Source organism: Meriones unguiculatus, chromosome 8, assembly GCF_030254825.1.
Source record: "Meriones unguiculatus strain TT.TT164.6M chromosome 8, Bangor_MerUng_6.1, whole genome shotgun sequence".
Taxonomy (NCBI): Eukaryota; Metazoa; Chordata; class Mammalia; order Rodentia; family Muridae; genus Meriones; species Meriones unguiculatus.
In genome coordinates, this window is record NC_083356.1 from 3,818,635 (window position 1) to 3,832,672 (window position 14,038).

At 57.9% G+C, this 14,038-nt stretch overlaps 1 protein-coding gene across 5 annotated transcripts in view; it reads left to right on the forward strand.

The window, feature by feature from the left end:
- The window catches only part of Nckap5l (NCK associated protein 5 like), a 38,824-nt gene extending 24,786 nt beyond the window's left edge, over positions 1 to 14,038 (forward strand). For 2 of the 5 annotated variants that reach the window (XM_021634954.2, XM_021634953.2), the window contains exons 3-13: positions 695 to 853; positions 1,163 to 1,231; positions 1,317 to 1,355; positions 1,921 to 2,040; positions 4,121 to 4,228; positions 5,082 to 7,669; positions 8,544 to 8,706; positions 8,878 to 8,959; positions 9,216 to 9,524; positions 9,607 to 9,749; positions 9,952 to 14,038. In XM_021634954.2, the coding sequence (XP_021490629.1) occupies positions 743 to 853; positions 1,163 to 1,231; positions 1,317 to 1,355; positions 1,921 to 2,040; positions 4,121 to 4,228; positions 5,082 to 7,669; positions 8,544 to 8,706; positions 8,878 to 8,959; positions 9,216 to 9,524; positions 9,607 to 9,749; positions 9,952 to 10,161 (3,942 nt within the window). In that variant the 5' untranslated portion in view covers positions 695 to 742 and the 3' untranslated portion in view covers positions 10,162 to 14,038. The remainder of the gene's footprint in view (positions 1 to 694; positions 854 to 1,162; positions 1,232 to 1,316; positions 1,356 to 1,920; positions 2,041 to 4,120; positions 4,229 to 5,081; positions 7,670 to 8,543; positions 8,707 to 8,877; positions 8,960 to 9,215; positions 9,525 to 9,606; positions 9,750 to 9,951) is intronic. The other 3 variants (XM_021634955.2, XM_021634956.2, XR_009593540.1) reach the window with 2 other exon arrangements.

Genomic DNA, 14,038 nt, shown 5'->3' on the forward strand with positions numbered 1-14,038 from the left:
TTGTACCCCTGTGCTCAGAAGCTAACAGCCTGGGTCAGGGGAACATTATAGCACTGCCGGGAGCAGCATCAGGTAGAAACTGGGCTAAAGAGACCAGGGAACAACAGAAAGACCTGGCCAGGCTGCTTTGGCATCAAGAGGTACCAGCAGAGGTCAGTGGACCCACTGGGCCCTCCGTGGCAGCTTTTGAAGTTCTCTTGGGATGCCTGGGTCATTTGGAGCCAGAAGAGGGAATATTGGAAGCACACAGGATGTGTCCCACTGTGTCCAGGAGGAGACAGTGCACAGCTGCTGAGTGGGTTCTGGGACCCGAATCTGGGTCCTCTGGAAGAGCAGTCAGCGCTCATAATTGCTGAGCCATCTACTCAGCCCATCTTTACTTTTCAGATCCTCTAGGCAGACTTAGGTGTCAGCAGTAAGTAAGATCAGTTGAAGCTGGTGTAATTTCATAAACAGAGACAGTGAGTCGCAGGGCAGCTGATTGGCTTCCCATTGTGTGACGGATCCTAGATTTTGGGGTCTCGGGCCCTGTGCAGGCTATGCACAAGAGCTGGGGTTTGTGTAGGCACAGCCTTTGTCCCAGGACGAGTCACCCAGCCTGACCTTGAGTTGGTGCACTGTCTCGGGTGTAGCAGAGGTCACCAAGGGCTTTTCTCAGTCCTCCTCCTGCCTTTCTCTTCTTGCCTGGGAGTAGCCTGCCAGGGCTTCACTCTCTTGTTCCCAGGCCCTGACACCCAAGGCCATGGACCAGCCAGCAGGAGGCCCTGGAAACCTGAGGCCAGCAGCTGTTGACAGCGCCAGCATGGAGCTCAGCACCTGCCAGGAGCTTCTGCACCGACTTCGGGAGCTGGAGGTACCTGGTTCTCACAGGGTGGGCCAGAGAAGCGTGGGCATTTCTTCAGTAGAATTCCCCTGAGAAGCCCTCTTTCTTCACTGGGGTGGCACAAAGGTGAACCAGCCTGTATCCCAAGTGTCTTCTCTCCCCACCTTTCTAGCCCTCTAGGCTCCAGGGAGAGCCGTGGTCACAGATTCTACTAGATAAAACAGTCAGATGACTCAGGCCCCAGACTGATGGACAAGGCAAAGCTTGTCCACTCTGCCTCCCTCTCTCCCAGGGCACGAATGAGCCTCAGAGCTTCCCTTTTTCATCTCACCCCCATAGGCAGAGAACTCAGCGCTTGCCCAGGCCAATGAGAACCAGCGGGAGACTTATGAACGTTGCCTGGATGAGGTGTGTGGGTGTGCCAAAGGACAGTGCTGGCGATGAGGGTGGGTGGACCCGGCTCCTCAGCTCAGCCTCCCCCCTCTGTCCCCAGGTTGCCAACCACGTGGTGCAGGCACTGCTGAACCAGAAGGTGAGTGGATTCAGGAAGTGTCTCGCACTCCCACCCAGTGCCCCACGGTAGTGCCAGGGTACAGTCAGGAGGCCCTGTCCTAGCACTCCAGAGGCCTGCCAGTCAAGCTCCCCAAGGGACTAGAGGAGAGGGCTGGGAGTTCCCTGTTGGCCCTCCACTTGGCTCCCTGCCACTAGGTGAGGCTGGGTCTCTGAACTCCGGGAACTTTGATCTGGACTCGGTGCCCTTCCTCACCCTGAGCCTAGGTGGTTTTTTGAGGCTGTGGTGGCCTCCAAAGCAGTCATGATGCTGTGAGTCTAAGTGGCCTTGAAATGTTCCATGGGTCACTTTGACTTCAGGGTCTCCCAGGTCTTATCTGGGCCTTCTCTGGACATGGTTTCTGAGGAAGCTGGCTCCAGCAGTGGTGGAAGTGACGGAGGCTGGCCTTTACTACCCATTAGGATAGTAAACCCTCGTCCCCAGAGGCTGCAGCTGTGGATGCAGCTGGCTGGGGCGGGAAGTCTGGTCATCTCACTGTCCCTCTCCCGCCTCCTCACCTCTGCTCCCTTGCCTCCGGGGCGAACAGGACCTGCGGGAGGAGTGCATCAAGCTGAAGAAGATGGTGTTCGACCTGGAGCGGCAGAACCAGATGCTGAGTGCTCTGTTGCAGCAGAAGCTGCAGCTCACGGCCAGCTCCCTCCCTCAGGTGGGCACAGTGCAGCTCACCTCACAGGGCAGGGTGTGATCTGTCCCTAGCACAGGGCCCGTGGCTGTGCGGGGAAGGCCTAACAGACTAACAGGCTTGCACATTAGCCAAGGAAAGACTCTGAGTCCTCTACAGACTCAGCTGTCACCCTCCTTCCAGCTTTTCCCTCCTCAGCCAGACAGCATTTTTGTTGTTGTTGGAGGAGGACAGGGTCTGCCCTGGCTGGCCTTAAACTGGGGACAATCCTCCTGCGTCAGCTACTTCGATGAGAAGCCTGGCCTCCATTCCCAGTGTACCCCTTCTTACTAACAGAGAAAGTTGGCATGCGCTCCTGCCTCGTGTGGGGAGTTGGGTGGAGGCTGCAAATGCAGATATTTCCAGCTCCCTAGAGGCCCCTGTGGCCACTGACGTGGCTTCTTCCTAGCCAGGGATGGGGCAGGGCTAAGCATAAGGAGCCCAGAGCTTCGTGTCACAGAGAACAAGAAGGCACCTCACCCTGGTCACCGGATGTGCACAGCTGCACACTGGCTTGCGCCCTCTCAGGCACTGGTTCCTGCTGGCAGCCTGGACCCTGCTGCCCTGGGAACACTGGGAGGCTCTGGGAATGGGTCCTGGGTTGAGTTGTCACGGATGTCACTCTGTCAGGAGCCCCAGGGATGAAGTAAGACACAGAAGGGTGGCCCAGAAGTGAAGGACAGCAGCAGGTTATGAGGACAGCCAGCCCCACCCCCACCCCGTCTGGACAAGGAGAGAAGCTTTAGCAGGGAGGCGCGGAGCCATGTCTGTCTGGATAATCCAACCTGGTGTCTGCACCCCCTGGAAGGGGGTCTCAGGCAGCAGAGGAGCCTGCAGTTCTCCCTGCCCTGCGCCCAAAACCCCTGAGAGGCCTACCCATAGCCAGGCCCCCTCCATTCCATGATAAACACCCGAGAGCAATCTTGGGTCACTCTTTTCAAAACCTAAACTCTGGGATCACTGAGGGTTTGCTCCAGTAGGTCTCTCCTCCAAGTTACCTTGATGCAATGGAAAATTACAAACCTTGCCTCAAAGAAATGGGGGTTGGGTTTCTGCTGAACTGCTTTTTAGCAGAGCGTGACTTTGGCCACAGTATCAAACTATGTAAACTATAGGTTTTTCCCTTATAAAGGGATGTTACACATCCTTGCAAGAATTAAATGAGATGGTACTTAGTGCTTGGTTCACAGAAAGTCAGTAAGTAGCAGTTCAATGCTAATGTGACTCGCAGAGAGTTGAAAGCTCCATTGAGTAGACACAAAGCTTTCCTTGGGAGCCACGCCTTTGCGGAGGCCTGAGGAACTGAAGTGTATCTCTAGGCCCTGAGGTGTTCCTGAGCAGGGGGAGTGTGGCCCTGGGAGGCTGGGACTGCTAGGAGGCCTTCAGTGGACAGCCATGCCTCAGTCAGGTGTGGCAGGGCAAGGAGGGCTGGGCGGCCCAAGAACACGGCTTATTCAGGGGGAGAGTGCTTGTCTCGCAGATGGCAGGGCTTGTGTTTAATCCCTAACACCTCACGGAAGTCCTGGATGTGGTGCTCTGCACACTGGGGAGATGGAGGCAGGAAGATGTCTAGGGCTCACTGGCCACCCACCCAAGCCCACTCACTGGGCCCCATCCCAGTGATGAACCCTGTCTCTGTGGGCATGTGTGCCTGCAGGCCAGAAGAGGGCGCCAGATCTCACTATAGATGGGTGTGAGCCACCATGTGGTTGCTGGGAATTGAACTCAGGACCTCTGGAAGAGCAGCCAGTGCTCTTAACCTCTGAGCCATCTCTCCAGCCCTGAACCCTGTCTCAAGAAAACAAGGCAGATGATTCCTAAGACAAGCACCCACATGCTTGTCTTAGACGTAAGAGGTGGCCCAGGCCCTCTGTACTAATCTAGTCCCAGGCCTCCCAGACTTACACTGTCCCCAGATCATTTCTGGTTTTGAGGGTTACCTTATCAGCGAAAGGGCAACAGTGAGAGCCAGGAGGGCCAGGAGCTATCCCTGGAGGGGCACAGTGGGTCGGAATGCCTGGCTCTGTGAGGGCCAGTGATAACCACCTCTCCACTCTCTCCACAGATCCCGCTCACGCCGCTGCAGCCACCGTCAGAACCAGCAGCCTCGCCATCCCCAAGCGCTGCTGAGGGACCTGTCCCGCCCTTAGGACACTGTGCTGGGCAAAGAGAGGTAGGAGGAGCGGGCATTGGGGTTTGTGTCCCACTAGCTTAAGGTGCCGCGGCTGCTGCTGCTTACCGAGTCTCAGGGGAAGGGCCGTTTCCTGTGCGGGGACGCCTGTCCAGGCTGGAAATGTGAGCAGTCGGCTGTCGGCCCCACACCGAGCAAAACAAGCCCCACCCCGCCCCCCAGCCATGGCAGATGTCTGAAGTCATGCAGCAGGAGTCACAGGGCACACGTGCAGACTCCTCCCTGTCTAGCAGGGCCCCGTGGGGCTCTTCCATCTTACATGGCTGAACATGGGCACACTATCTTACCTCCCAGCCGACACCATGAAACTTAGAGGTCAGAGGACTTGCTGAAGGTCACATAAGCAGAGTGGAGCTAGGCCTGATACACCCTGACTCCAGAGCACATGGAGTTAACCTGCTGTCCAAGAACGGGCTGGGGAACATCCCAGGCCCCTTATGCGGGCTGCTGCCTGCCGGTCAGCTCTCTGACTGGGGAAGGCCCGGGCTTGCCCGCCATGAGTGACTTAGGTCTCAGCTGTGGTATACCCTCTTTTTCAACTTGCTCTTTCTGGAGCCAGAAAAAAATGGGCAGACCTCCCTCCATCCTAGAACAAGCGCACAAGTCAGAACTGCAGCTGCTCAGGCTGGCAGTACGCGAGTAGCGGGATGTGAGACTGCACTCGGGCTCCAATCGCTGAGGAAGCCAACATATCCCAGGAGCCGTGGGTTCACTTGTGGGACACACAGGGCCAGGCTGGAGTATCCCTGGAATATGTTCATGAATGTGTTCATCTTAAGGCCTGGGCTCACGTAGCCGCACAGGCTCCTCCTCATGCCTATCCCCAACCCCCCAGGTGTGCTGGGAGCAGCAGTTGCGGCCAGGAGGCCCAGGTCCCCCGGCCACTCCATCCCCAGCGCTGGACGCCCTGTCCCCATTTCTTCGGAAGAAAGCGCAGATTTTAGAGGTGCTGCGAGCCTTGGAAGAGACTGACCCTTTGCTTTTGTGCTCACCTGCCACCCCATGGCGGCCCACAGGCCAGGGCCCCAGCTCCCCAGAGCCCATCAACGGCGAGCTCTGTGGCCCACCGCAGCCTGAACCCTCGCCCTGGGCACCGTACCTGCTGCTTGGTCCTGGGGGCCTAGGAGCCCTGCTGCACTGGGGGCGTCTCTTAGGGGGCTCTGGGGAAGAAGAAGGTATCAGGCAGCCCTGGGCCCCCAGCAGCACCCCCCCTCCAGCCCAGGGCCCCAGCTCCTCCTCTTCCTCCGACGAAGCAGGTGACCCCGATGAGGCCCCTAGCCCCGACACCCTGCTAGGGGCGCTGGCCCGCAAGCAGTTAAACCTGGGCCAACTCCTCGAGGACACAGAGACTTACCTCCAGGCTTTCCTGGCTGGGGCGACGGGCCCCCTCAGTGGCGACCACCCAGGTGCTGGGAAGCCATCCTCACCAGATCCAGGACCCCCACAGGTGTCCAAGTCCAAAGGCCTCCCAAAGTCAGCTTGGGGTGGGAGCACCCCCGAGGCCACCAGGCTGGGCTTTGGTGCTACCTCAGAGGGCCAGGGGCCCCTTCCATTCCTCAGCATGTTCGTGGGTGCAGGGGACGCCCCTCTGGGCTCACGGCCGGGCCACCCCCACTCTTCATCTCAGGTGAAAAGCAAGCTCCAAATCGTGCCCGCTTCTCCAGGGGAAGCCCAGGGACCTCTTCTGCCCTCTCCAGCCAGAGGTCTCAAGTTTCTCAAGCTGCCTCCACCCTCAGAGAAGGTCCCCAGCCCAGGAGGCCCCCAACTCAGTCCCCAGCTCCCTCGGAGTTCTCGAATCCCTTGTCGCAACAGTGGTTCAGATGGCAGCCCCTCCCCGCTGCTGGCCCGCAGGGGCCTGGGTGGTGGAGAGCTGTCTCCAGAGGGGCCCCAGGGCCTGCCCAGCAGCCCTTCCCCCTGCTCGGCCATCCCAGACTCTGTGCAGCTCAGACCCTCCCAGTCAGCCGTGTCCACTTCACTGTCTCCAGGACCTGTGGTGTCTCCCTGCCTTGAGAAAATCCTGGATCTTTCCCGGGGCACCTTCAGGGGTTCTTCCCCAGAGCCACCTCCATCCCCACTGCAGGTGCCCACCTACTCCCAGCTGACTCTGGAGGTACCCCAGCCCCCTGAGGTCCTCAGGAGCCCTGGCGCCCCTAGCCCTGGCCTCCCAGAATCCTGCCCCTATGGGAGCCCCCAGGAGAAGGGTCTGGACAAGGCAGGCCCCGAGTCTCCCCATCCTGGCCGCAGGACCCCAGGCGGCTCATCCAAGAAGCCTGGCCAGGGATCGGGGCGGCGGCCTGGTGACCCTGGCCACACACCTCTAAGGGACAGATTGGCAGCCCTTGGAAAACTGAAGACGGGCCCCGAGGGGCTTCCGGGTCCAGAAAGGAACGGAATGCCAGCCCGGCCAAGCGCTGAGAAGGCCAGGGCACTAGGGCGGTCAGGCGAGAGTGCTGGAGACATGCCTCCTACCACGAGGCCTCTTGAGCAGCCAGAAGCTAAGGGCATCTTGCGGGGAGCGGTGGCCTTAGGCACGAGCAGCCTGAAGCAACAGGACCCTGGACTTCCAGACCCTGGTGCCAGAGTCTACTCTTCCCATTCCATGGGTGCTCGTGTGGACCTGGAGCCCGCCTCACCAAGGAGCTGCCTCACCAAAGTAGAGCTGGCCAAGAGCCGGCTAGCGGGGGCGCTGTGTCCCCAGATGCCCCGCACGCCTGCAAAAGTGCCAACCTCAGCCCCTAGCCTGGGCAAGCCCAAGAGCCCTCACAGCAGCCCGACAAAGCTACCCTCCAAGTCACCCACTAAGGTGGTGCCCCGCCCCGTGGTACCCGTGGGCACCAAGGAGCCCTCCAAGGCAGACAAAGGGAAGGGCCCACCCTGGGCAGACTGTGGCAGCACAGCTGGCCAGCCTACGTCCCCAGTCCCCGGCTCCACCGATCCCAGCCAGGGCCCGGAAGGGCCAGCGCCACACTCGGCCATCGAGGAGAAGGTGATGAAGGGCATCGAGGAGAACGTGTTGCGCCTTCAAGGTCAGGAACGGGCTCCCAGCTCCGAGGCCAAGCACCGCAACACCAGCAGCATCGCCAGCTGGTTTGGCCTTAAAAAGAGCAAGCTGCCAGCTTTGAACCGCCGCACAGAGGCTGCCAAGAACAAGGACGGAGCTGGTGGAGGCTCCCCGCTCCGGAAGGAAGTCAAGACAGAAGCCCGGAAGCTGGAGGCTGAGAGCCTCAACATCTCCAAGCTGATGGCGAAGGCGGAGGACCTGCGCCGGGCACTGGAGGAAGAGAAGGCCTACCTGAGCAGCAGAGCCCGCCCACGGCCTGCCGCCCCAGCCACAGTGCCCAGCCCAGGGCTGGGGCAGATGCAGGGTCAGCTGGCCGGCATGTATCAGGGTGCAGACACCTTCATGCAACAGCTGTTGAACAGGTGAGAGCCGGGTACTCAGTGGACTGGGGCTTCCCAGAGGTCAAGGGGCGTACAGTGCCACAGAAATGTCTGTGAGCTGGTGACCTGGCTGCTGTCTACCTGGGAGAGAGTAGCTCTCTTTTGACATGATGTCTTGCCCCTGCAGCCCTAATGCTGCTTCCTAACCAGACTAGTAAAAGTCCGTCTCAGGAGAGAGCCAAAAAAGATTCCCTTTGACTCCTGCCACTAAATGGAGTCATGGTTTTGGTTTTGGTTTTGTTTGGTTTTGGTTTTGTCCAGACACAGTTTCTCTGTGTAGTCTTTTGGCTGTCCTGGACTCGCTTTTCCAACCAGGGTGGCCTCGAACCTTCAGAGATCTGTCTGCCTCTGCCTCCCAAGCACTGGGATTAGAGGAGTGCACCTTGACCGCCTGGCTCCTTTGTTAATTTAATGTGTATCTAAGACATAACTACTTTTGTAAAGAGATTCGTTTTGGCCTGTGGTTCTAGAGATCCAGAGGCCACATGTAGGGATTGCCTTTGGCTCCCAGAGCCCTGCGGTCACCGGAGTACCGTGAAATGCCAGGGAGTGGTGTATGGCCCTGTCAGGGTGCCCCTCTTGGAAAGTCAGCAGTCACTTCCAGAAAGGTACTACAACTTTTGTTGGACTGAGAGTCTCAGTGTGCAGGTTGGCCTGAGACCCTCTGTAGACCAAGCTGGCCTCAATTAGAGCTCCGCCTGCCTCTGCCTCGGCTGCCCAGCAGCATTTCCATCCTAATACCTCATTAGGAACGGTACATTTCAACACCTGAAGCCTTGAGAGACTCCAGCGAAGTCTGGACCTTAGCAGCCGCTGGACGCCACTTCCCTCTCTTCCCTTGTGCTGTTGTCCCTAGGGTGGATGGCAAGGAGCTGGCCCCCAAGAGCTGGCGGGAGCCCAGGCCTGAGTATGGGGATTTTCAGCCAGTGTCCGCTGACCCCAAGAGCCCCTGGCCTGCCTGTGGGCCCCGGAATGGTTTGGTAGGCCCCCTTCAGGGCTGCGGAAAACCGTCTGGAAAGGTAAGTTCTTGAGCAGAGGCCGCGTCGAGAGCCTGGCTCGTCCCTCCTGGTCTGCTTAGTATGTGCTGCCTGGCCTCCCACACCTCCAGAGGCTCTGCAGGGGGCTCCGGGAGGCCCTGGCATGGCCACTCCCTTGCCTGTCTGAGCTGTTCCTCTCTTGCACCCGCACAGCCCAGCAGTGAGCCAGGCAGGCGGGAAGAGATGCCTTCAGAGGACAGCCTGGCCGAGCCAGTCTCCACGGCACACTTCACAGGTCAGCAGGGTCCCCTTCCCACTTTACTCCTGTTGCCACAGCAGTGCCAGGGCCTGGCTATTGGGCATGCGAGTCTTGGTCCCCGCATAATTCTCCATGTCCTTAGAGGCACGTGTGCCAAGCTGAGGGAGAGTTGTCTGGGTCGGGTGAGTTCTGTGGGACAAGCCTTTTGAGCAGGAAAACCTGGATGGCCTGCAGCCGGGAGAGGGAACAGAGGGCCTGGGCCTCATGCTTGTGTGTGTTCCCTCCCCCGCAGCCTGTGGCTCCTTGACTCGAACCTTGGACAGCGGCATCGGGACCTTCCCGCCCCCAGACCACTGCAGCAGTGGAACCCCTAGCAAGAATCTCCCCAAGACCAAGTCTCTGCGTCTGGAGCCCCCGCCAGGGGCACCCCCAGCTCGGCCTGCAGCCCTCACCAAAGTCCCTCGCCGTGCCCACACACTGGAGCGGGAGGTGCCAGGCATAGAGGAACTGCTGGTGAGCGGACGGCACCCCAGCATGCCAGCCTTCCCCGGATTGCTCACTGCTCCACCAGGCCACCGAAGCCATCAGACCTGCCCTGATGGTAAGCATCCCGGGCAGGCGGGAGGACGGCCCTAAGCACATCTTTAGAGCTGGGCAGCTGATGCTCCCCTTCTTCCGGACAGACCCCTGTGAAGACCCAGGCCCTCCCCCACCCGTCCAGCTGGCCAAGAACTGGACCTTCCCGAACACCAGAGCAGCCTGCAACTCTGGTGACACCTTCCTGTGCCCACCCCGACAACTGCAGGGACTCCCTAGGACCCCCGTGGTGAGCTAAGAGAAGGGAGAAGAAAGGGGTGTGGAGGGAGGGACTCCGCAGAGCCAGCATATCCAGAGGCATGAGGAGGATAAGCCTGCCCGCCCATCCCATCTGGAGAGAGGGCTCTCCCGTTACACCCCAGAACCCTGCCTCCGTGGACCCCTCAGCAGTGTGCGTTCGATGCCTCTCTGAGCAGGTCCCTCTTCTCTAGGCCCTGCCTGTGGACCGGAAGCAGAGCCTGGACCCCGGCCGCACACCCGTGCCTCAGGGCCCAGCATTTGGGGGGAGTCGCACCCCCAGCACGTCGGACATGGGCGAGGAAGGCAGAGTGGCCAGCGGGGGTGCCCCCGGCCTGGAGACCTCGGAGTCCCTAAGCGACTCACTCTACGACTCGCTGTCCTCCTGTGGGAGTCAGGGCTGAGGCGATGCAGCCACACGGTTCCTCTGGAGCTGGGGTCCCCAGACTAGTGAGGCTTGATCTGAAGGGACCCAGGAGAAGGTTGATAAGAAGGTGCGGGGTCCTGGGCACACCCCACCGCTGCTGTGGATGCATCAACCATGCTCAGCTCAGGGAGAGACCCCACCCCTGGTTCCTGGACTCACCCCGAGGAGGCTCTTCTCCAAGGGACCGGGGGCTCCAGGCTGCTTTGCTCCCACTTCAGGCTGAGCCATCTTGTGGTGCTGGGCTTTCTGCCCACCAGCTGTGCCACCTCTGCCCAACCTGGCCGCAACCCTGCCCCGAAGCCCCCATGGGGCCGACTTTGGAAGGCCCAGGCTTGTGGAGTTTGGGGGCGAGGGGGACAAGTTGCCTTCTCTCTGCCTTGGTCCTCCCTGCTGTCTGAATGGTGCTGCCTCCCTTCCCCGAGACTTGGGGTCTGTTTGTCTGTCTTCATCTTTGTTTTTATATATATATATAAGCGCCTGGCCCAGTCCCCACGCCCGACCCGCACTGCGGTTAATTTATCTGTTGTTGAAAAGCGGCTGCTCTGCTTCTGCAGTATCCCCAATAAAACATGGAGGCCTCTCCCCACCATGACTGTTGTGTGGCAGCAGCTCCGTTCTGGCTCCGTTGCTGGCTTCTGTATAACTTCCCCAGGGCCGGTAAGTAGGCCAGGGAACCCCAAGTTCTCTTAAGAGGCCGTGTGCTCTCCCTTCCCCCAGGGTTGCTGGCTAGAGTCCCCTAGGAGGTGGCTTGGGGGTTCGTGAAAGGCCCCTGCTTAGCTGAGGTTGGGTGAATGTTCCTGTGCAGGGTCAGGTGGGGCACAGGCTGGGCAGCCGTGGAGAGAAAGCTGGGAAGAGGACAGTGATCGCACACTCACACCCTCAGAGTGCCAGGCGGGCAATAGGCCGGCTCAGAGCAGCCTGGCTGGCTTTGCACGAAGACACAACAGCCAGCGACTATCCAGACAGAAAGGGGAGGAGCCGACAGCAGTGTTCCCACGCCCACACAGCAAGCTGCTGTCCCATAAACCAGCCCCACACATCCTGGGAGCAGACTAGAAGCCAAGGCTCTCCGTCACCAAAGCCTGCAATCCCAAACCGGATCACGGCACACCTCAGGCTTCCTCGCCTGTGTGTGAGGTGGCCTGAGCCAGGTGGGGCCAACCAGTTACTTTCTGCTCCACCTCACATCTGGTTGATGCCATCGCTCAAAGCAGGGTCGGATGCAGTCTTGTCTGAGTTCAACCTCATGTCCTGCCTCATCCTAGGACAGGAAGTCTGGGTCCTCCTGGCTTGTTTCTTGGCCTGTTACTGGCTTAAGCCTGGTGTATTACATCATTTCCTGTCAGAGCTGCATTAGCCTTCAGGATCCCACTCTTTTCTGAAAAGGAGTTTGGCTTGGTGGGCTTGAGTCTCAAAGTCTTCCCTTCAAAGCTCAGGCCAAAGGGTCCGTCCATATTCCCACAGGTCTGGTCAGTAGGCCCCTGGGCACTGCCCTCAGGAATTTGGAAATGCCAGGTGCCACCCTGGTACCTGGGTCAGTACGAGTTGACTGGAGAAACATCTCGGAGCAGGAGAGCTGTGTGGGCGGCACGGTGCCCAGGGGCAGCCCTACTTGCATGGTTGTGCCCACTCCTCTGCAGACTTCTGGTCCCATACAGTCAGCTGTAGCCCACGTGACTGTGCTCACCCACAACTGAGTCAATTTGGGGGACCCAGTCCCAGCAGAAACAGTTTGAGGGAGAGAACACGTGGGTGAGTTTGAGGCTTCAGGGAACCCAGTTTCTCGGTCTGGGCGGGGCAAGAGCTTGGTCGTCTGCAGCAGCTGCTTCTGAACTGGTGACCTCACTCTTCTCCGGAGAACAATGGGTGAGTGTTGGTCTTCCCATGGCGCAAGACCTCAGCTGCGCTTCCCAAGCGGGAAGCTCAGGCTGGAGCACTGCCCGCCCCAGAAAGGCAACAGCCCGCCAGGGCACAGGCTCCACACGCCGGCACCTCTCCTTAGCAGGAAGTCCCCCGAAAAGTTAACTGAGCTTTCCCCAGGGCTGCTAGTGGTTTTATTTTCTTTACTTTTTTTTTCTAGTTTTTTTTTCCCCCTGCAAATAGTATGTTTTGTTTCCTTTACCAAAAAAGAAGTTAAAAAAACAACAACTTTATGCTCTGCAGCAAACTATAGATGCCCACCTTCTCTGATTTACATCTCATTTAATCGAATTACATCAATTCAAGTGTATAAATCATCTCTCAAAGCCACAAGTTCACAGTAAGTACTTGTGGGCACATCTGATTTAAGAGAAGGGACCACCTTTGTTTTTTTTTTTCTTTCATTTATTAAAGACATGCAAATTTGGGCTGTTTCACAACCACCAGTAACTCCAGTTTCAAGGTACAGTACTTGCTGTGGGAACACGAGGACCCTAATTTCAGATAGTTAGCACCCACATAAAAACCAGGCTTGAAGGTGTGTGCCTGTGACCTCCCGTACTGGGGGCCAGGGAGGCGAAAGCAGGCAGATAGATATCTGGGCTTCGTAAGTAGCCAGTCTAGTGAAAGGGTGAGCTGTAGGTGCAGCAAGAGACTGTGCTAGTGACGAAAGCAAGGCCAGGTGTGGTGGCGCACACCTTTGAGCCTCACACCTGGGAAGCAGAAGCAGGCGGAGCTCTTGAATTTGAGGCAGCCTGGTCTACAGAGGGAGTTCCAGGACAGCAGAGAAACCCTGGCTCAGAAAGGCCAGGCGCGGCGTGTTACCGCCACAGCACCCGGGGGCAGAGGCAAGAGTGCCGGGACCAAGGCCTTCCTGAGCTACGTAATGTAGCCTCAGCTACATAAGGCCCCGTCGCTCAGGGCTTGTGAGGGCGCTTGCCACCACACCTGACAACCTGAGTTTGGTTCCCTGGGCCCACACTCCGCACGGTGTCTGGATTCCACATGTAAGCTACACATAAATATACTTAGTGAAAATATACATATCAATATGTTAATATGTACAAATATATACTATTTTATAAGAAACCATCTCAAAAAATACATAGATAAATAAAATATTTTAAAAAAGAAAATGCTGGGAAGTGGTGGCGCACACCTTTAATTCCAGCGCTCTCAGAAGGCAGGGGCAGACGGATCTTGTGAGCTCAAGAAAAGAAACGTCTTAACCTTTCTAAGATTGTGGTTTGTATGACTATTAGGGTTTGAGACAGAGTCTTGCTGTATAGCTCAGGTTGACTCAGATCCTCCTGCCTCCCCCCACCAGTGAGCGAGCCACAGTTAGGAGTGTATCATCAGGTGGCGTTTCTGAGGCGCTGTGTATACGAACGTTTCAGTGATGCAGAGAGCTCTCCCACACTGCCTGTCGCTCCGCTCCACCGTGCCAATGCTACGGTGCTCGTTTCCTGCCCTTTGGTGCACAGACCAAGGTACCTCTAGATCAGCAGTTAATACTGAACAAAATTCCCCTAGGCCTGGCTCGGGGCGTGCACCTCTAGTCCCAGCCAGTCAGGAGGCTAAAGCAGGAAGATCACTTGAGCCGAGGAGTTTGCGGCGGCCTGAGCAACACAGCTGGACCAGGGTCCTGAACAAACGGCAAACCAGCAAGGTGGCTCAGTGGGTAAAGGCACCGGCCACCAGCCCAATGGCCTGAGTTCAGTCGCTGGAACCCACACAGGGAGGAGAGTGACTCCTGCAAATTATCTCTGACTTCTATATTAGTAGTGTAATAATAAAGCCGTCTCATAATTTTTTACTGATTCTTTGTGAATTTCACACCATGCACCCAACCCCATTCATTTCCGGTTCCTCCATCCTCCCTCTACCCTTGTAACTGCCCCTTAAAAGAAAATAAAAATTAAAGAATCTTTAAA